The sequence below is a fragment of the Hemitrygon akajei genome, chromosome 20 (assembly GCF_048418815.1).
Source record: "Hemitrygon akajei chromosome 20, sHemAka1.3, whole genome shotgun sequence".
NCBI classification, from domain to species: Eukaryota; Metazoa; Chordata; class Chondrichthyes; order Myliobatiformes; family Dasyatidae; genus Hemitrygon; species Hemitrygon akajei.
The window spans coordinates 67,423,059-67,448,298 of record NC_133143.1 but is presented as its reverse complement, the minus strand read 5'-3'; the positions used below and the strand labels follow the sequence as shown (position 1 = coordinate 67,448,298).

At 41.9% G+C, this 25,240-nt stretch overlaps 1 protein-coding gene across 3 annotated transcripts in view; it reads left to right on the top strand.

Annotated features, from left to right (window-relative positions):
- The window catches only part of LOC140713893 (retinoic acid receptor beta), a 259,900-nt gene that overhangs the window by 82,316 nt on the left and 152,344 nt on the right, over positions 1–25,240 (top strand). For all 3 annotated transcript variants that reach the window (XM_073024544.1, XM_073024543.1, XM_073024542.1), the window contains exon 2: positions 11,119–11,267. In XM_073024544.1, coding sequence (XP_072880645.1) covers positions 11,119–11,267 — 149 coding nt within the window. The remainder of the gene's footprint in view (positions 1–11,118; positions 11,268–25,240) is intronic.

Here is a 25,240-nt window from a genome sequence, read left to right as displayed (position 1 = left end):
TACTCAAACCACCCCATCTGGCACCAACAATCACTCTGTGGTCAAGGTCACTCAGATCACATTTCTTCCCCATTCTGATAATTGGTCTGAACAACAACTGAACCTTTTGACCACGTCTGCATGCTTTTATGCATTGACTTGTGTCACATGATTAGATTTTTGCATTAATGAGCCGATGTACAGGTGTCCAAAGTAGAGTGGTCACTGAGTGTAGATTTGTGATCTTCAAAGGCTTATCAGTATTATAGTTTTATTAGGTTAAACAGTTTAATGAAAATTTGGGCATTGGGTGTCGGTGTTGGAACATTATGCTCTTAGAGTACTGTGTGCAGTACCCTGCTATAGGAAAGATGCAGTTAAACTGGAAAGTGTGCAGAAAAGATTTACAAGGGTGTTGCCATGACTAGTGGCCTTGAGTTATAGGGAGAGGTTGGCCACGCTGGGTCTTCATTTCTTGGAACGTCGGAGAATGCAAGATGTCCTCGTAGATTTACACAATCATGAGGGGTGTAGATAAGGTGAATGGTAGCAGTCTTTTCCCCTGGGTAGGGGAGTCTAAAATGAGAGAGTTTAGATTTAGGGTGAAGGAAACAAGATGTGAAAGGAACCTGAGGCACAGGATGGTGAGTATATGGAATGAAGAGCCAGAGAAAGCAATTGAGGCAGGTACAATAGTATCATTTAAGAAGCATATGGATAGGTACAGGGATGGATGGGATTTCAAAGATGAAAGTTGAAAGTAAATTTATTATCAAGGTTTTTATATGTCACCATATACTACCTTGTGATTCATTTTCTTGCAGGCATTCACAGTGGATGTAAGGGGCCGAACGAAAGAAATTCAGAATAGATGGGTGTGCACCATAGTTAGCATGAACTGGTTGGGCCGAGGTGCCTGTATTCATGCTGTATTACTCTCTGACTCTTACATATTGAGTAAGGAAGTGAAGCATGTCTGTTTTGAATGATCCATAGATCTCTCTTGTAGATCTATTTGTTGGCAAGAAACATGTCCATTTCAGAGTTTTCACCCATTCCTGCTTGCTGCTGATTGGTGGGCTGGGGGTTCGGGGTTTGATGTTCTTATTGTTGTTTCTCCATGTGGGTGATTTGTTAGTTTTTATGCGAGAGAGAGAGAGAGAGAGAGGTTGGAGGTTTGGGGTTTGCAAATTGGGGGTGGGATTGGTGTCTTTCTTTCAACTATTTCTATGGTTTTCTATATTTTATTGCTCCCTGGAGAAGACAAGTCTCAGAATTATATTCTGCAAGTATATTTTGATAATAAAGTGAACCTTTGAACTTTGAAACAGAGAAGACTATGACAGATTCTGTTTGTTAGCACAAAACGCCGTGTAAAGTTGGCATGAAAATTATATTCAAGAAGAGCTATATTTGAGTGCCCAGATGGGTGGCTTATGGCCAGAGGATTGCTCCAGAAGTTCTAGTACAGGTCAATAAACATTCCTCATGTAGTGACTCTCCTGACAGGACGAATTGTGTGAAATCTGCGCAGTGTTTGAGCCCTGTTGGTACTCTGACTCTCAAAGCCATGTAGGCAGACTAAATATGTATAGTGTGCCACTGCAGACATACTCAGGGAAGTCTCAGTGACACTATGGAAAGCTATTGTAATCTCAACACAAATAAAAGAATTAGTTTTGTTGGATTTTGCCAATGCAGGTCATTCAATTATAATGTAACAATGGTACACAGACAGACATACTTTATTGATCCCGAGGGAAATTGGGTTTCGTTATAGCCGCACCAACCAAGAATAGTGTAGAAATATAGCAATATAAAACCATAAATAATTAAATAATAATAAGTTAATCATGCCAAGTGGAAATAAGTCCAGGACCGGCCTATTGGCTCAGGGTGTCTGACACTCCAAGAGAGGAGTTGTAAAGTTTGATGGCCACAGGTAGGAATGACTTCCTATGCCACTCAGTGTTACATCTCGGTGGAATGAGTCTCTGACTGAATGTACTCCTGTGCCTAACCAGTACATTATGGAGTGGATGGGAGTCATTGTCCAAGATGGCATGCAAGTTGGACAGCATCCTCTTTTCAGACACCACCGTCAGAGAGTCCAGTTCCACCCCCACAACATCACTGATCTTACGAATGAGTTTGTTGATTCTGTTGGTGTCTGCTACCCTCAGCCTGCTGCCCCCAGCCTGCTGCCCCAGCACACAACAGCAAACATGATAGCACTGGCCACCACAGCCTCGTAGAACATCCTCAGCATCGTCCGGCAGATGTTAAAGGACCTCAGTCTCCTCAGGAAATAGAGACGGCTCTGACCCTTCTTGTAGACAGCCTCAGTGTTCTTTGACCAGTCCAGTTTATTGTCAATTCGTATCCCCAGGTATTTGTAATCCTCCACCCTGTCCACACTGACCCCTTGGATGGAAACAGTCAAACCCACCCAACGCATCACCGGCACCAGCCTACCCACCAGCAAGGACATGTGTACAGAAAGGTGTGGGAGAGCGCCAGTAACATCATGAAGGACCCCACCCACCCTGCTCATGGACTTTTTGTCCCACTGCCATCAGGCTACATACCATCCACGCCAGGACCACCAGATTCAAAAACAGTTACTTTTGCCAAACAGTAAGATTGTTAACACCTCCACCCACTAATCCACCCCTCCACACCCCCAACCGCCACTACTCTATTATTTCCTGTCAGTCACCTTACGTACGGACACTCCTGTGACTAGAGTCACCTTATGGATGTACAATCAATCTACGTATATAAGCTATCTTATTGTGTTCTTTGTGTTTTTGGTACCTCATCAGATCTGGAGTAACAATCACTTTGTTCCTTTGCACTTCTTTACTAGAAATGACATGAAACAATAGAAAGCAATAGAAACCTACAGCACATTATAGGCCCTTCAGCCCACAATGTTTTGCTGACCATGTAACCTACTCTAGAAGCTGCCTAGAATTTACCTACCACATAGCCCTCTATTTTTCTAAGTTCCATCTAAGAGTCTCTTAAAAAACCCTATTGCATCCATTCCACCACCTTCGCTGGCAGTGCATTCCACGCACCCACCACCTTCTGTGTGAAAACTTACTTCTGACATCCCTCTTGTACCTACTTCCAAGCACCTTAAAACTATATCCTCTTGTGTTAGCATTTCATCCCTGGGAAGCCTCTGGCTATCCACACGGTTAATGCCTCTCATCGTCTTATACACCTTTATCAGGTAACCTTTAATCCTCCGTCACTCCAAGCAGAAAACCCCAAGTTCACTCAGCCTATGTTCATAAGGCATGCTCTCCAAGCCAGGCAACATCCTTGTAAATCTCCTCTGCACTGCCTCTACAGTATCCACATCCTTCCTGTTATGAGGTGACCAGAACTGAACACAGTACTCCAAGTGGGGTCTAACTAAGGTCTTATATAGCTGTAACATTACCTCATGGCTCTTGAACTCAATCCCACTGTTGATGAAGACCAACACACCATGCGCCTTCTTAACCTCACTGTCAACATGCGCAGCAACTTTGAGTGTTCAATGGACACAGACCCCAAGATCTCGCTGATCCTCCACACTGCAAAGAATCTTTACCGTTAATATTATATTCTGTCTTCAGATTTGACCTACGAAATGAACTACTTCACACTTATCTGGGTTGAACTCCATCTGCCACTTCTCAGCCCAGTTCTAAATCCTATCGATGTCCCACTGTGATCTCTGACAACCCTCCAGACTATTCACAACACCCCAACTTCTGTGTCATCAGCAAACTTGAATCTTGAAGAAACACAACATCACTGGAATCAAGACAAGCAACCTTTGCCAATTACTTAATTTGACCACCTCTGATCTAATTTCTGAATAGCATACTACTGTAAATTTTTCAATTCCCTCATCTCTGAGAATGTAATGTACTGGTTTTATCCTTAGTATCAGAATCAGGTTTATTATCATTGACATACGAGGGGTGATTGATAAGTACATGGCCTAAGGTAGAAGGACTCAATTTTAGAAAACCTAGCATATTTATTTTCAATATAGTCCTCGCCTACATTTACACACTTAGTCCAGTGGTCGTGGAGCATAACTCATCTCCTTCTACATTAGGCCATGAACTTATCAATCACCCCTGATGTGTTATTGACTGATGAGTTATTAACTTCAAACTTTCTGCATAATCACTCAAAGAGTTGAACTGCATGTGCATGTAACAAGAGCTGTATAACTCATCTAACTCGTGTGTGTACCTAAGGCACAATACCGAATGTTGTGAAATGTGTTTTGTGGCAGCAGTACATTGCAAAACGTAAGATATATTATAAATTATAATAGGAAACATAAATAGAAAAAGAATAAGAAGTTCAAAAAGAGAGCAAAATAGTGAGGTAGTGTTCATGGGTGCATTGTCCATTCAGAAATCTGACAGCTGAGGGGAAGAAGCTGTTCCTAAATCATTGAATGTGTGTATTCTGATGGCATTAATAATAAGAGAGCAGGTCCTGGGTGATGGGGGTCCTTAATGATGGATACCACCTTTCTGAGTCATTGCCTTTTGAAGGTGTCTTTGATGTTTGGGGAGCTTAGTGCCCATGATGGAGCTGGCTGAGTTTACAACTCTCTACAATTTTTCCGATCCCATGAAGTGACCCCTTCATACCAGACGGTGATGCAACCAGTTAGAATGCTCTCTACAGTACACCCAGATCCATGGAAAACTGAGAGAATTTCAGTTAACCAATTCTTTAGTCAGCAAGGAGAACCTCTTGTCACATCATATGGGCTAGGTTTGATAAAAACACAAGTGAGACACTTGGAATATTGGTGTGCATGCAGAAAGAGGCAGATCAGCAAGTAAGAAAGTAAAGTTCAGTCAGATCAAATCGTTTCGGAAATTGTCTTTAATCTGCATTGTACACCTGTCAATATCTGCTTTGACCTCACAGTATTAATATATTGGGTTCTGGTAATTATTGGAATCTGTTAGTTCTACTAGAACAAGTTGTAAGATTAAAGACCAGAAAGTAATTTTTCTCATGGCGGCAGAGTATAAAATTAATATCATTCTTCATCAAAAAAGTAACTGCTGCTGATATCTCAGCAAAGGTAAACTGGAATTCAGAATCAGATTCAGGTTTACTATCATGAAATTTGTTGTTTGTGACAGCAGTACAGTGCAATATATAAAACTACCATCAATTACAATAAAGGATAATTGCAATAAATTAAATAGGTAGTGCAAAAACAGAGCAAGAACAGTGAGGTAGGTTTCAAGGTTTGGTTCATTGTCTGTTCAGAAATCTGATGATAGAAGGAAAGAAAATATTCCTAAAACGTTGAGTGTTTATCTTTAGGCTCCTGTACTTCCGGCCTGATGGTAGTAATGAGAAGCGGGCGCATCCTGTGTGATGGTTTCCTCAATGGTGGATGTCACTATTTTGAGGATGGGGAGGTTAGTGCCTGTGATGGAGCTGATTGAGTTTACAGTCCTCTGCAGCTTTTTCCAATCAGTTGTCCCTCTAAACCAGCTGGCAATGCAACCAGTTAGAATGCTGTCCATGGTGTAGCTGTAAAGATTTAGTGACGTTCTACATCTCCTCAAACTCCTAATGAAATATAGCCACTGGCATGCCTTCTTTGTGATTCCATCAATATGTTGAGCCCAGGATAGATCTTCAGAGATGTTGACACCCAGGAGCTTGAAACTTCCCACTGCTGACCCCTCAGTGAGGACTGTTCTATGTTCCCTCCACTTTCCCATGGGAAAGGCTAGCGGCAATTAAAGTAGATACATCTCCTGGTCTCCTGATCAAGATGAGATGCTTCCTAGGTTATTGAGGGAAGAAGGGGAGCAAATTACAGGGATTGTGTCCATAATCTGCTAAGTTTACAGCAGCATTGGTGTAAAATTAGCTAAGTCACATGACACAGAGTAACAGTGGAGTGGAAGAAAATTAAAAGGTGGAAAAATGTGGGAATTCTCAGCAGGTTAGGCAATATTAATGGATAGAAGAGATAATGTTTAAGGCTGAAGGCCTCATCAAAACTGGGAGAGAGAGAGAAAAGAACTTCTTTAATAGCAGATAGTGTGGGGCTATTGGATAGGACAAAGTGAGTATCTCTGACAGGGTGAGGCCAAGGTTGCCATGGTGATGACAGGGTGAGGCCAAGGTTGCCATGGTGATAACACAAAATGCTGGAAATGTAGATCTAGTGATGGGTTGCTGGTTCACTTAGATCACTCAGTTTGTCTGTAACCATATCTTGACCTTTCTATGACTCAATCATGTCAACTCTCCTCTCATTCAAGCGATTGATTTTCCATCTTTATTCCCCCATATTACGGCAATAAAACTCAACAAAAACTTCAGGAAAATCCATCCACTTCCCTCCTTCTGCAACAGTGCAAGCCTAACTGGATAAATCCAGATTGAGTACTGACAACTGGCCAATGAATCTAACAATGAGATTAGGTGGGACATCACAATTCTTCATTTAGGTCTTGCTTTTGATGTACAATCCAATAGACTTTGAAATGTGATCTCAATTACCGGTTGGATGTTGCGAGTTTCTTGTTGGTAAAACTACATTACCATCAAATTCCAAATCAGTCAAGTCCATTATAGATCCCGGAAATTCCCCAATGCCTCTTCTTTCCTTTTAATTATATTTTCTAAATGGCTTTACTTTTAACTGAAAGCAAAAGAGCTCAAATATGGTGGAAAAAGGGACATCTATATTTCTGTGTAATCCACTTGCGATTTCTAAACTATGATGCAAACTGCTAATGTAATTCAGCTGTGAGAGGATAGACTGCTTCTCACTGCAGCCATCGGGAAGAAGGTACAGGAGCCTCAGGACCCACACCAGATGATTCAAGAACAGTTATTACCCCTCAACTGTCAGGCTGTTAAAACAGAGGGGATAACTTCACTCGCTCCATCATGGAACTTTATTCCTTAGAACGTAGAAGATTGAGAGGAGAATAGGTAGAGGTAAACAAAATTACGAGGGTATAGATAGGGTAAATGCAAGTAGGCTTTGTTTTGCTGAGTTTGGCTAGGACTACATCCAGAAGTCATGAGTTCAGGGTGAAAGGTGAAATGTTTAAGGGGGACATGAGGGGGAACTTCTTCACTCAGAGGGTGGTGAGTATGGAATGAGCTGCCAGCGGAAGTGGTGGATGCAGGTATGATTTCAACATTTAAGAGAAATTTGGATAAGTACCTAGATGGGAGGGACATGGAGGGCTCTGGTTCAGGTACAGGCCAATGACACTAGGCAGTTTAATGATTTGGCAAGAAACAGATGGGCTGAAGGGCCTGTTTCTGTACTGTAATGTTGTATGACTCTATCACTGTTCCAACAACATATGGACCCACTTTCAAGGTCTCTTCATCTCACGTTCTCAAAACTTACTGCTTCTTTATTTTATTTGTGTCTTTTTTTAATTTTGGTATTTGTAGAGTTGTCTTTTTCACATTGGTTGTTTGGCTGTCTTGTTGTGTGTGGTTTTTCATTTATTCTGTTGTGTTTCTATGTAGTTACTGGGTACACCCACAAGAAAATGAATCTCAAGATAGTATATGGTGACATATATGAACTTTAATAATAAATTTACTTCAAACTTTGAACAACCAAAAGGCCCAGCCACTAACCACAGCCATCATTTTCTCTTGCCCGCACTGCACCAGAATATAAGGATCCTCGATTGGCCTCTACAGTCACCTGAGGACTCACCAATAGACAACATTATACTCGACTCGAGAGATCGTACTACAATAATTTTGTATAATTATTTGAACGAGAGTATCTGAAACAAAATCCAATAGAATTATTCTACTTTGTGACTGATTTAAATTGATAAACACATTATTCAGTTTTTTATGCGTTATCATTATTCTGAGTTAAACCATATAAACGCAAGAGATTCTGCAGATGCTGGATTGCTTAAAACACATTATGAGTTATAGTGGAGATTTTTATTTGAATTGTCAACACATTATTTGTTTTTATAAGCTCTCTTTATTACAGGTTAGTACACATTATGTAGTTTAAGTAGAGATTTTTGTTTATTTTCTGCAGTAGCTTGTACACCTTTAGCATTCATATTTCTCTCTCTCTGTGAATGATCAGTATTAATTTACATATGATTCTGCAGAAAAAATAATTGTGTTCATCATGTTGACAGCAAATACAGGATTAAACAGCAGAATATTACTGTAGATTAAAGCTAATCATCCCCTACTAAACAGAGTAAAGATTGTCATAAATCAGAAAGATAAGAGATTCTGTAGATGCTTGAAATCCAGAGTAACACACACAAAATGCTGGAGGACCAGACGGCACAACCTCAGAATACAAGTATGTCCCTTTAGAACAGAGATAAGGAGGAATTTCTTTATCCAGAGGGTGTTGGTGAATCTGTGGAATTTATTGCCACAGATGGCTGTAGAGGCTAAGTCATTGGTATATTTAAAGTGCAGGTTGATAAGTTCTAAATTAGTGAGGGCATCAAAGGTAATGGGAAGAAGGCAGGTGTATAGAGTTGAGAGGGATAATAAATCAGCCATGATGGAATGGTGGAGTAGACTCAATGGGCTGAATGGCCCAATTCTGATCCTTTGTCTTGTGGTCTAAGTCAGAAGATCAGGCAGCTTCTATGGAGAGGAATAAATAGCTGACGTTTCAGCTGAGATGCTTGGTTAATCAGCATTTTGAGAGCATTACTCGGTAAAGATTGCTGTACTTTGTCTGAAGAATGTGGTTTAAATTTTGCCTTTGCATCTGCAGAAACATTTTGGATTTCCCACGTTAGTCACAACTATAACTGATACCAGCAATTACCCCGTTAAATTGTAAGTTGCTGTGTGCCCCAAGAGCAGAAACTTATTCACAGTGGAATCCGACTGTGCTGTGGCATGTCTACCTGAGCTCAGCGTTACACATCTGGGAGAGAGGTGATTGGAATGCACGCAGCTTCACCAAGCCAATAAATTCCCGTTTAAAAACACATTTTAAATGTATAAATTAAAGAAATGGCAGCATTTCAAATATGTATCCAAGAGAGAGTTATCAAGAGGAATAGAGTAATGGTTCCCATGTCACCAGTCTGGGTATGAAATTTTCTGCCTAGGATCCCTTTGTTCCTCCACAACGCAAGATTACAGACAGCAATTCAAGCAGGCATAAACGGGGCTAAAACTGCGAGAAAAACACAATAATCTGGCCCTGAATCCAAAGATCTCCAGGCAGCTCTTTCCAGACTGGTGGGAGAAAGGTCTTCAGAATCAGGATCAGCATCAGAATCAGAGGCTGTTCCTGAATCATTGAGTGTGTCTCAGGCTCCCTGATGGTAGTAATGAGAAGAGGGCATGTTCTGGATGGTGAAGGTCCTTAAGCACAGATTGTTCCAATCTAGTTCTGTACAGTTGCACATATTTTCTTTTTGTCTCTTTTGAGGCATCGCCTGTTGAAGGTGTCCTGGACGCTGGGGAGGCTCATGCCCATGGTGGAGCTGGCTGAGTTTGCAACTTTCTGCAGCTTTTTCCAGTCCTTTGCAGTGGCCCCTCCATACCAGATGGTGATGCACTCAGTTAGATTGTTCTCCATAGTACCATCTGAAGAAATTTGCAAGAGGGACATATTTATTAAGGAAAATTATAAATCTGATATACCAAAGCAGTTATTATGTCTGTTATCAGACTGTTGAATGGTCCCTAGTATGATAATCAACACACAAAAATGCTGGAGGCACATCTATGGAAAAGAGTAATGTTGTCGTTTCAGGCTGAGACCCTTCACCAGCACTGGAAAATAAGATGAGAAGCTAAAGCAAGAAGGTGGGGGTGGTGGAGGAGAAAGTACAAGTTGGTGGATGAGAGGTGAAATTGGGAGGGGGGAGGGTTGAAGTAAAGGGCTGGGAAGCTGATAGGTGAAAGAGATACAGGCTAAAGGAGGGGGAATCTGATTGGAGAGAACAGGAAGGGTGAGGAGCACCAGAGGGAGGTGATAGGCAGGTAAGGAGATAAGGCGAGCGAGGGAAACAGGAATGGGGAATGGCGAGGGGTGGGGGTGCAAATACCGAAAGTTTGAGAAATTGATGTTCATGCCATCAGGTTGGAGGCTACCCAGGCGAAATATAACTCCTCCAACCTGAGTGTGGCCTCATCGCGGCAGAAGAAGAGGCAAAGAACTGACATATTAGAATGGGAATGTGAAGTAGAATTGAAATGGGAGATCCAGATTATTCTGCCGGATGGAGTGTAGGTGCTTGGCGAAGCGGTCTCCTAAACTATGTCAGGTCTCACTAATATACAGGAGGCTACACCAAGAGCACCGGGTACGGTAGATGGCCCAATCAGATTCACAGGTGAAATGTCGCCTCATCTGAAGGACTGTTTGGGGCCCTAAATGATAGTGAGGGAGGAGGTGTAGGGGCAAGAACATCGATTTCTCAAACTTCTGGTAATTGCCCTCACTCTTCACCATTCTCACTCCCTTTTCTCTCTCTCACCTTATCTCCTTATCTGTCCATCACCTCTCTCTGGTGCTCCTCCCCCTTCTCTTTCTTCCATGGCCTTCTGTCCTCCTATCAGATCCCTCCTTCTCCAGCCCGTTATCTCTTTCACCAATCACCTGCCCAGCTCTTTACTTACCCCTCCTCCTCTCCCGGTTTTACCTGTCACCTGCTTCTTCCCCCCCCCCTCCCCACCCCCACCTTCTTGCTCTAACTTGTCATCTACTTTTTCCAGTCCTGATGAAGGTCTCGGCCCAAATTGTTGACTGTTTACTACTCTCCATAGATGCTGCCTGGACCGCTGAGTTTTTCAGCATTTTTGTGTGTGTTGCTTTGGACTTCCAGCATCTGCAGATTTTTTCTCCCTAGTATGACGGACTCTTGACCTCACACAATACTTTATTATGACCTTTCACCTTATTGTCTGCCTGCACTGTACTTTCTCTGTAGTTGTAACACGTTATTCTGCCTTCTGTTGTTGTTTTACTTTGTTCTCTCTCAGTGTAATGAATTAATTTGTATGAATGATATGCAAGACAAGCTTTTCACGATGTCTTGGTACAAGTGATGAAAAATCCAATTCCAATACGTTATGTTTATTTTTCAGCAATTGAAACACAAAGTACCAGCTCTGAAGAGATCGTGCCGAGTCCTCCGTCTCCAATCCCACCCCCACGAGTGTACAAACCTTGCTTTGTCTGTCAGGACAAGTCATCCGGTTATCATTATGGGGTCAGTGCCTGTGAAGGATGCAAGGTAAGGCTGCAGTGAAGGAAATCCATTATGTTGGAGTGATTTTGTGCCGATTTATTTCTATTGTCAGCTTGTGATCCTGGTGTAGGAGTGGTCAGTGCAACAACATGTACATTTTAAAGGTCAGCTTTATTTGTCACGTACGTCAAAACATCGAAGCACAGTGAAATGTGCTGTTTGTGTCAACTGCAGCACCGTCCAAGGATGTGCTGGGTGCTTAGACTCTGACTCCAGGATTGGAATATTTGTTTCTCTTTATTGACCCCATGTGAGGGGCAATTAGTTATGAAACCATTAGAGACTAATTAAAAAGACAGTCGCCATCCAGGCCATTCTCTCTTCTTACTGCTGCCATCAGGAAGGTACAGGAGTGTCAGGATTCACACAGCCAGCTTCAGGAACAGTTATTACCCCTCAGCTCTTGAACCAAAGGGGATAACCTCACCCGACTTCACTTGCCCCATCATTGAAATTTTCCCACAACCTATGGACTCACTTTAAAGGACTCTTCATCTCATCTCACGATATTATTGCTTCATCTTGTTTATTCTCTTTCATATTTGCACAGTCTGCTGCCTATTCAATATTCAGGAGGGATAGACAGGAAAGAAAAGGAGGTGGGGTAGCATTGCTGGTTAGAGAGGAGATTAACGCAATAGAAAGGAAGGACATTAGCCTGGAGGATGTGGAATCGATATGGGTAGAGCTGCATAACACTAAGGGGCAGAAAACGCTGGTAGGTGTTGTGTACAGGCCACCTAACAGTAGTAGTGAGGTTGGGGATGGCATTAAACAGGAAATTAGAAATGTATGCAATAAAGGAACAGTAGTTATAATGGGTGACTTCAATCTACATATAGATTGCGTGAACCAAATTGGTAAGGGTGCTGAGGAAGAGGATTTCTTGGAATGTATGCGGGATAGCTTTTTGAACCAACATGTCGAGGAACCAACTAGAGAGCAGACCATTCTAGTTTGGGTATTGAGCAATGAGGAAGGGTTAGTTAGTAATCTTGTCGTGCAAGGCCCCTTGGGTAAGAGTGACCATAATACGGTGGAATTCTTCATTAAGATGGAGAGTGACATAGTTAATTCAGAAACAAAGGTTCTGAACTTAAAGAAGGGTAACTTTGAAGTTAGATATGGCCCTTGTGGCTAAAGGAATCGGGGGTATGGAGAGAAAGCAGGTACAGGGTTCTGAGTTGGATGATCAGCCATGATCATACTGAATGGCAGTGCAGGCTCGAAGGGCCGAATGGTCTACTCTTGCACCTATTTTCTATGTTACTTTGTTTCTATGTTTTGCACATCTGTTGTCTGTCCATCCTGTCATTGTGTGACCTAGGAATGGCAAGGGTGGAGTGCCGCAGGAGAGATGTGGCACAGGTGGCAGAGAAGGAGTGTCAGAGCGGGTGTGGGTGGTATGGGTGCAGACATGCCCAGGAGATATTTGCGTGGAGTTCCAATGAGATATGGAAAGGAATGGTAGGGTACAGGAACCGTGGTGTACAAAGGCTGTTGTAAATCTAGTCAAGAAGAAAAGAAAAGCTTACGAAAGGTTCAAAAAACTAGGTAATGATAGAGATCTAGAAGATTATAAGACTAGCAGGAAGGAGCTTAAGATAGAAATTAGGAGAGCCAGAAGGGGCTATGAGAAGGCCTTGGTGGACAGGATTAAGGGAAACCCGAAGGCATTCTACAAAAAATGTGAAGAGCAAGAGGATAAGATGTGAGAGAATAGGACCAATCAAGTGTGACAGTGGAAAAGTGTGTATGGAACTGGAGGAGATAACAGAGGTACTTAATAAATACTTTGCTTCACTATTCATTACAGAAAAGGATCTTGGCGATTGTAGAGATGACTTACAGCAGACTGTAAAACTTGAGCATGTAGATATTAAAAGGATGTGCTGGAGCTTTTGGAAAGCATCAAGTTGGATAAATCACCGGGACTGGATGAGATGTACCCCAGGCTACTGTGGGAGGCAAGGGAGGAGATTGCTGAGCCTCTGGCGATAATCTTTGCATCATCAATGGAGACAGGAGAGTTTCTGGAGGATTGGAGAGTTGCAGATGTTGTTCCCTTATTCAAGAAAGGGAGTAGAGATAGCCCAGAAAGTTATAGACCTGTGAGTCTTACTTCAGTGATTGGTTAGTTGATGGAGAATATCCTGAGAGGCAGGATTTCTATGAAGCTTTGGAGAGGCATAATATGATTAGGAATAGTCAGCATGGCTTTGTCAAAGGCAAGTCGTGCCTTACGAGCCTGATTGAAATTTTTTAAGGATGTGACTAAACACATTGATGAAAATAGACCAGTAGATTCTACAAATATGTGAAGAGCAAGAGGATAAGACGTGAGAGAATAGGACCAATCAAGTGTGACAGTGGAAAAGTGTGTATGGAAGTGTATAAGGATTTCAGCAAGGCATTTGATAAGGTACCCCATGCAAAGGCTTATTGAGAAAGTAAGGAGGCATGGGATCCAAGGGGACATTGCTTTGTGGATCCAGAACTGGCTTGCCCACAGAAGGCAAAGAGTGGTTATAGATGCATCATATTCTGCATGGAGGTTAGTGACCAGTGGTGTGCCTCAGGGATCTGTTCTGGGACCCCTACTCTTTGTGGTGTTTATAAATGACCTGGATGAGGAAGTGGAGGGATGGGTTAGTAAATTTGCTGATGACACAAAGGTTGGGGGTGTTGTGGATAGTGTGGAGGGTTATCAGAGGTTACAGCGGGACATTGATAGGATGCAAAACTGGACTGAGAAGTGGCAGATGGAGTTCAACCCCAATAAGTGTGCGGTGGTTCGGTTTGGTGGGTCAAATATGATGGCAGAATATATCATTAATGGTAAGACTCTTGGCAGTGTGGAGGATCAGAGGGATCTTGGGGTCCGAGTCCATAGGACGCTCAAAGCTGCTACACAGGTTGACTCTGGTTAAGAAGGCATACAGTGCATTGGCCTTCATCAACCGTGGGATTGAGTTTAGGAGCTGAGAGGTAATGTTGCAGCTATAGTGCCCTGGTCAGACCCCACTTGGAGAACTGTGCTCAGTTCTGGTCGCCTTACTATAGGAAGGATGTGGAAACCATAGAAAGGGTGCAGAGAAGATTTACAAGGATGTTGCCTGGATTGGGGAGCATGCCTTATGAAAGCAAGTTGAGTGAACTTGGCCTTTTCTCCTTGGAGCAACGGAGGATGAGAGGTGACCTGATAGAGGTGTATAAGATGATGAGGGGCATTGATTGTGTGGATAGTCAGAGGCTTTTTCCCAGGGCTGAAATGGCTAGCACAAAAGGGCACAGTTTTAAGGTGCTTGGAAGTAGGTATAGAGATGATGTTAGGGGTTTTTTTACGCAGAGAGTGGTGAGTGTGTGAAATGGACTGCCGGCGACGGTGGTGGAGGCGGATACAATAGGGTCTTTTAAGAGACTCGTGGACAGGTACATGGAGCTCAGAAAAATAGAGGGCTATGGGTAACCCCAGGTAATTTCTAAGGTAAGGACATGTTCAGTACAGCATTGTGGGCCAAAGGGCCTGTATTGTGCTGTAGGTTTTCTATGTTTCTATGTGACTATTGTTCTGAGTAGGAAAATTCTACACCGCCTGAAAACTATGCGGCATACTAATTTTTTTTTGTAATATGCACATCAAACAAACACAAGCCACAACTCACAAGTAAATAATGTCAGGCAGTCAAAACAATTGATAGGCAAATGACATATGTAAAATGTTTTGACTAGATGGTGTTGACATTCAGTGAGCCAGTGGTTTATTAGCAATGAGCTACTGACTTCCATTCTGTGTTTATTTTTACAATTTGTAACAGTGTTGTAACTTGAAACACTGACAATGTAAATACGTTGGAACTCCAAAATGTTTCAAAGTAAAAGTTGTGGTTCATTTATTATTTAGAAAATGTATGGATTTTATTCATTAACACATGATTAATTACAGGGTATTTCACAACTATATTAACATAGATTTTACAATTATATTTACATAATTTCAGAAACAGAATCAGGTTTATTATCACCGGCATGTGATGTGAAATTTATTAACTTAGCAGAAGCAGTTCAATGCAATACATGATATAGAAGGAAAAAATAAAATAATAATAATAATAATAATAATAATAATAAAAAGTAATTCAATTACAGTATATGTATATTGAATAGATTAAATTATGCACAAAACTGAAATAATATATATTAAAAAAAGAGAAGTAGTGTCCAAGGGTTCAATGTCCATTTAGAAATCAGATGGCAGAGGAGAAGAAACATAGAAACACAGAAAATAGGTGCAGGTGTAGGCCATTCGGCCCTTCGAGCCTGCACCGCCATTCAGTATGTTCATGGCTGATCATCCAACTCAGAACCCTGTACCTGCTTTCTCTCCATACCCCCTGATCCCTTTAGCCACAAGGGCCATATCTAACTCCCTCTTAAATATAGCCAATGAACTGGCCTCAACTGTTTCCTGTGGCAGAGAATTCTACAGATTCACCACTCTCTGTGTGAAGAAGTTTTTCCTCATCTCGGTCCTAAAAGGCTTCCCTTTTATCCTTAAACTGTGACCCCTCGTTCTAGACTTCCCCAACATCGGAAACAATCTTCCTGCATCTAGCCTATCCAATCCCTTTAGAATGTTATACGTTTCAATAAGATCCCCCCTCAATCTTCTAAATTCCAGTGAGTACAAACCTAGTCGATCCAGTCTTTCTTCATATGAAAGTCCTGCCATCCCAGGAATCAATCTGGTGAACCTTCTCTGTACTCCCTCTATGGCAAGAATGTCTTTCCTCAGATTAGGGGACCAAAACTGCACACAATACTCCAGGTGAGGTCTCACCAAGGCCTTGTACAACTGCAGTAGAACCTCCCTGCTCCTGTACTCGAATCCTTTTGCTATGAATGCAAACATACCATTTGCCTTTTTCACCGCCTGCTGTACCTGCATGCCCACCTTCAATGACTGGTGTACAATGACACCCAGGTCTCGTTGCACTCCCCACTTTTCCTAATCGGCCACCAGTCAGATAATAATTTGTTTTCTCGTTCTTGCCACCGAAGTGGATAACCTCACATTTATCCACATTAAATTGCATCTGCCATGAATTTGCCCACCCACCTAACCTATCCAAGTCATCCTGCATCCTCTTAGCATCCTCCTCAGAGCTAACACTGCCGCCCAGCTTCGTGTCATCCACAAACTTGGAGATGCTGCATTTAATTCCCTCGTCTAAATCATTAATATGAAGCTGTTCCTGAATCGCTGAGTGTGTGCCTTCTGGCTTCTGTACCTCCTACCTGATGGTAACAGTGAGAAAAGGGCATGCCCTGGGTGCTGGAGGTCCTTAATGACGCTGTCTTTATATTAACATTATATAGTTATAAGAAAATTCTAGCGAGGGTTCCGGTGACGTCATCGTCGAGAATGGCAGCTTAAGTCACTAGCTCCTCCGGAAAAACGCGTATTAAGCCCCGTTATTCCATCAAATATAATATTTTTCAAAAAATGTTTGAACTGAAAAGAGGGGCAAGAATGGGGGAAAGGAACAGAAATAAAAAGAGTGACACTGTGGAGCCTGGGTCCGAGAGGAGTGCAGCGAGCGGCTCTCCGACCCGACCGTGTGTGAGTGAGGCGGCTGCTGGGCCTCGTTCAGTCGAAGCGGCGAATATGTTCGAAATCCTGAAAGAGATAATGGAGGTCCAGAAAGAAATAAAGCAGCAGCTCTGGGATATTAAGGCAGAGCTCGCCAGCGTTAATCAAAAAATAGCGGTGGCAGAGACTCGAATCGAGAAGGTGGAAGATCGCGTTCAAAACGTGGAACGGATACTGAGCAAGACAATAAAAATAATACATCACCAAGAAGGTAAACTGCTTGATCTGGAGGGAAGATCACGGCGGAAAAATATCAGAATCTACAATGTTCCCGAAGGAGCGGAAGGCTCGTCTATGACGGAGTTTGTGGAAAAGTTACTGCAGGACGCGCTGGATCTTCCCTCAACTATGGAGCTGGAAATCAAGAGGATGCTCCGTGCGCTGGTTCCAAAACCTACCCAGGACAGTGATGCACCATCAATAACTTACTCTGAGACGTAAGAAGCGAGGTATCGGCTTTTATTGACTGGAAGAATTAACAACATTACATCCTGGAGAATGAGGCCGGGCATCAGGCCTCAATCGCCTTTATACAGGGGTCTGTGGGAGGAGCCACAGAAGCAGTCAGCAGGGGTCTGTGGGAGGAGCCACAGGAGCAGTCCAGACAGGTATATGTAGTTCACCACAGACAGAAAGCCATGCTCTATAATAATTAAATTCCTTCAGTACAGCACCAAGACGCAGATTCTACAAAGGGCCTGGGGTAAGAAGAGTGTTTTTCGACAATAAATTAATATATTTCGACCAAGATTACCCCCCCCCCCCCCCACGGTCCTGCAGAAACACAAAGAATACTCTGAAGTGAAGCGAATACTAAAGCAAAATACGATTAGATTTCAAACTCCGTACCCTGCTAAACTTCGAGTGTTTTATGACAACGGGACGCGGTTGTACCAGATGGTGGAAGAGGCGACAACAGACATGAAGGCCAGAGGTTTGCCCGTCAGTGTCACCAAAATGAGGGAAAGCCTGACTGAGGAACTGTCCCACTCCGCTTGGGAAATAGTGCGAGAATTGAGAAGGCAGGAGACGAGAGGAGGCCGAGAGAAATATATCAGGAAGAGACCAGGAGTTTCCCAAAGACAGTCCTCACCCCCTTCAGAATAGCCATAAGGTTTAGCTAACTTTAAAAATGTTGAGAAGCTAAATGGAAGCAAAAGTACACGGTGATATACCTATCTCGAGAAATACTTATTATAATGTGGATTTTATATTACTTAGTTGTTATTCTTTATTCGCTCACTTACTCCTTTTTCCCCACCAAAATGAGAAAATATATATATATATACGTATGTAATGTGTGTGTGTATGTATATGTGTGTGTGTGTATATATATATATATATATATATATATATATATATATATAGGAGGAGTACACAGGGAAATCTTTTCTGGGTAATGGATTTGTTCACTGACTTTTATGAATACTGCTTTGGGGGCCCTCAACTCACAAGTAGGAAGGGGTTATCCCCTACAGCTAGACATTTCCTCTAGCTCAACGCAGGGTCATCTACTAGAGACCTCAGCCTTGGAATCACACGTTCATTGCCATTTTTGTTATTATCTGTGTTTCTTGGTTCGTATTTGTTCAGGGAGTAGATCGATTAAGTTTTATTCTAATTTCAATGGTACATTGACAGATAAATACAGATGGCTAAGGACAAGGTAAAATTCATTTCTTTTAATGTCAATGGGCTATTAAATCCAATCAAACGTAAAAGAATTTTATCCAATTTGGAACCATTTGATTCATACTGGGAAAAATGGTTTAACTAAATAATGCCCCATAGGCCTGACTTTATTCTCACAAATCAATGAATCTGTTGTAAAAACAAAAGATCACTCCCTACTTATACATAGTTCTTCCCTTTTGCTTGTTTTTTCTTTCCACTCTTTTCTATAAGTGTGTACCTCAGATAAATACTTTGTGGAGATTTGTGATATATATAATTATATGATATATAGGTACAATGTCTGAAACACATCTTATGGAAATGTTTGTTTGATGATGAACTTCAATAAAAAAATAAATTACAAAAAAAAAAGAAAATTCTAACCATGTGGCAACAAAGGCACAAGAACATTTCAGTTTCTGCACGGCAGTGTCTGCAGTTTAGAGGGAACAGTGCTCTGCCCTATCACTCGAGTCCTATCCCCCCCAGCAAATTTGTTTAAATCCTTCCCAAAAGCTCAAGCAAATCTGCCCGCAAGGATATTGGTCTTTTCTTTCTGTGTTAGTTCCATCTCCCAGCACATAGTCCATCGTCCCTGTATTGTTATTTAAATGCTTTGTTGCTGTTGCTAGTAATTTTTTTGCCACGTAGACTACTTTTCCATCACAGAGGTCCTGATGTTGCTGTTTGCTAAGTATTGTCCATGTGTGATTTTATTAAAAATCCATAATACTGTGCTGCTTGCAACATTTTCAGCATGTGTAATATCGAAATGATTCATAGCTTTTGAATGACTTTAATCTGTAAGATTCATGATAACGTGAGTGAGAGGGAAGCTTTCATTGCCTTTCTGAACGGAATTGCATTGGGCATATTAAAATAACAGTGTGGAATCAATAAATCATTCAGCAATTGCACATGCTATTATCTTCCCATGCAATGCAAAATTGAAATCCCAAGCCTGGACAAATCTGTGCAATCTAAAGCTTCTGTACATTCAATTGGAGTTTAATTTCTTATTAGTTATTTGAAATATAAGAAATACAAGATGTAATGTAATATTGCAGGGTAATATAAAGGATGGAAGCATATACATAATTCACAACCACCAACGTTGAGTTGAGGTTCACTTTAAGAGGCCGGTCTGAGGTGATGACGTAATTATGTGAATTTTTTTTAATGCGCTTTATGTTTCTGTGTTTGGAGGACAATAACTAAATTGTTACAGTTTTTATGAAATCTAAAATGTGTCATGCCATTTTATTTGTGAAAACCTACAACATAAATAATATAAAATATAATATGAGATATTAATTTCTTATTTCTTGTTGAATGTTACATTTGAAAATTAAACATGTTGAAACCAGTCTCATTGTCATAGGTTTTGCCCTGAGTATTGAATTAAATGGAAACAGGGGGCAAATATTATTGTAGTTTCTTCAAAATAATTATAATAAAATCACTTTACATTGCAAAATTTCTCATAGAACATAGAACATTTCTGCATAGTACCGAGCCCTTTTACCCATGATGTACTGATGTTTTAACCTGCTCCAGGATAATTCTAACCCTTTCTTCCCACATAGCCCTATCAAGGCGTGACGTTTAAATTATCATGGAGAGCTTTCTGACTAGTTGCTTCACCTTTCATGGACCATACAGAAGTCTGATGGCAGAGGGGAAGAAACAGATGCTAAAATGTTGAGTGTAGATTTTCAGACTCCTGTACCTCCCCCATAACAGTAGCAATGAGAAGAAGGCATGTCCTGGGTGGTGAGGGTCTTTAATGATGGATTCCACCTGTTGAAGATATCATCAATGATGGGAAGAGATGTGCCCGTGCTGGAGCTGGCGGGGTCTACAACCCCTGCAGCTTTTTCCAGTCCTGCATATTGGAGACGATGGTGCAACCAGTCAGAATGCCTTCTGTGGTACAGAGCTAGACATTTGCATGAGTCTTTGGTGATGACCACATCTCCTCAAACTCTAATGAAGTATAGCCACTGGTGTGACTTCTTCAAGATTGCTTCAATACATTGGGCCCAGGATAAACCCACTGAGGTGGTGACAGCCAGGAATTCGAAGCTACGTCACCCTCTCCACCACTGACCCCTCGATAAGAAATGCTGAATGTTCTCCTGACCTACCCTTCCTGCGAGGGAAAAAGGCAGTGAATCCGAGTAGCACCAGGAAATGCACAAACTGGTGTCCTAGTGCAAACGCAACAACACAGATACCCTCAAATCCATGGAGATGCACCTCGACTTCAGGAGGAATGTGTCTTCTCTCCACCCACTCATCATCAACAGCTCTACAGTTAACACCGTTTCAACATTTAGCTTCCCGGGCATCGTTATTTTGTGGGAGAACCATTCTCCTTCATTCGGCTGAGGATGTGCTTCTTGGGGCAGTCAGTAAGATTCCATCTTCTCCAGAACATACAGGTGAAATTCTGCACCTCCATCACAGAGAGCGACCTCACATCAGCCATTACTGTTTTGGTTGGTGCAGCATCCTCTCACAATATACAGGAACTACAGTGAACTGTCAGTTCAGCAGAAAGTGTCACCGTCTGCAGTCTTCCTTCACTGCAGGACTTGTATATGTTCAGGACAAAGTTTCTTCCCCAGGCAATTAATTTGATCTAAATAGCACCCCAACCTCCTCTATCTCTTACCCGTGTCACTGCACTGCACTGTAAACACTTTAAAATCATATTTTATAATACTGTTTACGTGCTGGTATTTATGTATTTTTGTACATTTTATTGCGTATCCGTACTTTAACATTTAATTTTAATTTTTATATAATTCTTTATAATTGCTGAATGCTGTTTTGGGTTGCATGTCACACCCTGACCAACACACCACAGCAAATTCCTAATACATGTCATTTTCTTTTCCCTCTTTGTGCCAATTTGGCACATCGGGCAGAACCCTTGCCATTTTTTTAGCGTTTGTTTGCTTTACGAGGCCGAGTTGCTAGCTCGATGCTTGACCCAGCACGAGTAGAGCTTGTGCAAGGAGCCAGCCAGATTTGAACCCCGGACCTCTGGCTCTGAAGCCTCTACTCCACCAGCAAAGGTGTAAATGTATGTGGTGAATGAAGTTGATCCTGATCCTTGATCCCTGCAATAAATTAACTCTAAGTAGACTTCAACTCTTCCCAGCTTTTGCCCCATTTACAAATTAGATCATTTCATTATTATTTGCATACTGTAAATATACCTTACTCCCCACCCTTCATGTTGACTGATAATTTTCCAAGGTATACTGTCCTTGAATTCTTTTTATTTCTCCCATCTGTCCCCTTGTGCTAAGAAGAGCTTCTGCCCTCTGAGAATGCGGTCTGCGATTCGAATGTTTCTTCATGTTGCAGTTGCAAAATGAGTGGCGGTTACAGGGACAGAAAACAGTTGTTAAAAAGGATTCTACGGACTTTTTCAAAAGCGGCGGCGAAGTGACTTCATGGTCTTTGTAGCAGTTTCTGAAATCCTATTGCAGTGACTCCAGAACAATGCCGGTATTGTTTGTGGCAGAGAGGAACTTTGGCAGATTCTGCTGTCTGTTAAATTCTTGTTGCTTGTACTTGCACAGAAAAGACAGCATTCCATTTCCAGTGGTGCGTTTACTCGGGTTTTGGCAACTGCTGAAGTGGGTAGGACAGTTGCCTAGGGCTTTTTATTGGCAAGAATAGCAAGCTCTAGAATGTGAAAGGCATTGGTGGCATTTTAATGGCACTTAAGACAAACCAGTTTATGTGGATAATTAAAACTGTAGTGGTGCCACACTGTCTGCTTCTAGTGAGGATAAGAAACAGGAACAATAAGGAACCTCGAGGAAGTTGAAAACTAAGCAACAGTGCAGAGTCCCCAGCGTTGTTACAATTGAGAAATTGTGATGCAGTTGAAATTACATCAATGCTAATTGCGGACTTTCTTGGTTTCCTTCCAGTATTTCAGAGAGACATCATGATGTTTGTGGCAGACTATTAACCCTTTAGATATCTCCTGCCTTTTGAACCATTGTAAGGCAGCATCTCACAGAGCAGAATTAGACTGCAGTAATGCTGAGGCTTTATAAAGCAATGGTCAGACCGCATGTTGAGTACTGTGAGCAGTTTCAGGCCACGTATCTAAGAATGGATGTGCTGGCAATGGAGAGGGCCCTGAAGAGGTTCATGAGAATGATCCTGGGAATGAGAAGGTTAACGTATGAGGGACATTTGATTGCCCTGAGACAGTACTCGCTAAAGAATGAGGGTGGGTCTCATTGAAACCTATCATGTATTGAAAGGCCTAGATGGGATGGATATGGAGAGAATGTTTCCTATAGTGAGGGTGTCTGGGACCAGAGGACACAGCTTCAGAGTACAAGAATGTCCATTTAGAACAGAGATGAGGAGGAATTTCTTTAGCCAGAGGATGGTGAATCTGTGGAATTAATTTCCCTAGATGGCTGTGGAGGACAAGTCATTGGGCTGATAGGTTCTTGATTAGTAAGGACGTCAGCCGTTAGGGTGAAAGGGCAAGAGAATAGGGTTGAACCGTGATGGAATACTTGATGGGCTGAATGGCTTAATACTGGTCCTATGTCTTATGGTCTTACTGCCAAACAAAGTGCTTTCAGAATAACAGAATCACTGTTTGTAGCACAGAAGGTTGCTGTTAAACACGTTGTGTCTGCGCTACTTGTCTTGTTAAAGCTTAAAGACCGACATTCAGTGTTTTAGGAACAGCTTCTTCGCTTCCACTGTCAGATTTCTGAATGGACAATGAATCCATGAACACTTAACATACTACTTTTGCTCTCTTTTTGCACTATTTATTTAATTTTTTTCTTATTATAATTTATAGTTTTTTATGTATTGCACTATATTGCTGCAGCAAAAAAAAACAAACTTCTTGACGTATACCAATGATAGTAAAGCTAATTCTGATTCTGAAAGCCACCAAGAAATCCCAGTGCGCTGTCTGTTCCCCAGAACTCGGTCTCCTTGATGCCAAATATTTATCTACTTTTCTTTAAAAAGACGAAATTTTGTCAGGCTTCAGTGATGCCTGCGGCAGACTTTCCATACTTCAGCTCTTTTCTGCACACAGAAAGTTTTTCTCATCTCGCCCTCTCACTGGTTTCAGATTGATGACCTCACAAATACCCTCCTGGCACTCTCTGGGAAATGGTCCAGCACCTCACATCTTTCTTCGAGCTTACTTTGTCACTTTTAGTATGAAAAGGTGAGCTTGCAACACCTACTGTCCGCAGATATGATGCCCTTTCGAAAAGGGATGCTTCAAATGTGCAACATCAGTTGAGTGGCCATTAAAAAGATATTTAAAGATTAGTTTTATTTGTCAGATGTACATCGAAACATAGAGTGAAACACGTCATTTTGTGTTGTTTGTTGCGGGGTGCAGCTCACAAGTGTCTCCGTGCTTCTGGTGTCAACATAGTATGCCCACAACTCACTAACATTAACGTGTATGTCAAGAGTTAGACAACTGAGCCACAGAAGTCCAGGAGGTCAATGTGAAATTATATTATCCAATACTGTTTTCGATCGCTGGTGCTGCAAAGCGTTATGCTAACAACTACGCTATCATGGCACCTCTTAGGCTACCGTGCCATCCTGGTAACTTCTAAAGTATCTTATAATCATTTCCACAAACAGAAGAAGTTCTGTAGATGCTGGAAATCCAGAGCAACACACACAGAATGCTGGGGCAGCTCAGCATCTATAGAGGGGAGTAAACAGTCAATGTTTCAGCCCAAGACCCTTAAACAGAATTACAAACAGCTTTCCTTATAATTTCAGTATTTAACCTAGAGAAAATCTGAGATACGTTGAAGAGGAGATATTCTGCAGGTGTTGGAAATCCAGAACAACACACACAAAATGCTGGAAGAACTCAGGTCAGGTAACATCTCTGGAAATGAATAAACAATTGACGATTCAGGCCGAGACCCTTCTTCAGAACTGGAATGGAAGACGGCAGAAGCCAAGTGGGGAAGGGGGAGGAGTACAAGCTGAAAGGTGATAGGTGAAGCCAGGTGAGTGGGTGAAGGTGTGGTAGAGAGTCTGGGTAAGTACATGGTTGAAGAGTCAGAGGGCAGCAGAGACCACAGTGGGGTGGGGGGGGGTAGTGAGAGAGGGTCTCACCAAACTCTGCTGGAAGAGAAGATTTATACATCTTCAGGGCAGGCATAGCTCAGAGAGACATAATTGCTTTGCTTCCTTCCTCACTACTTCTGTGTACAAGACCCAAAATACTTGTAGTGTTTCAACATGTTATTTTCCTGGAAAAGCATTTAAAATATCTGTAACCACAAAGTTTGCTCTTTCTCCCTGCCCCCTGTGCACATTCCATTGAATAATTCCTTCGTTCTGATCGATCAGAAATGATTTATCTGACAGCACCAGTGAGCTGGGTTCAATTCCCACCACTGTCTGTGTAGTCTCCCCACGACAGCGTGGAACTCTCTGGGTGCTCCAGTTCTGTCAGACATTCGGGTTAGTAATTGGTCACGTGGATGTAATTGGGTGGTGTGGGTTCGTAGGGCCGAAGGGTCTGTTACCAATTAAGTAAGAAGAAATAAATAACTAAGTAACCATTTTCTTACTAAGTTTTCTC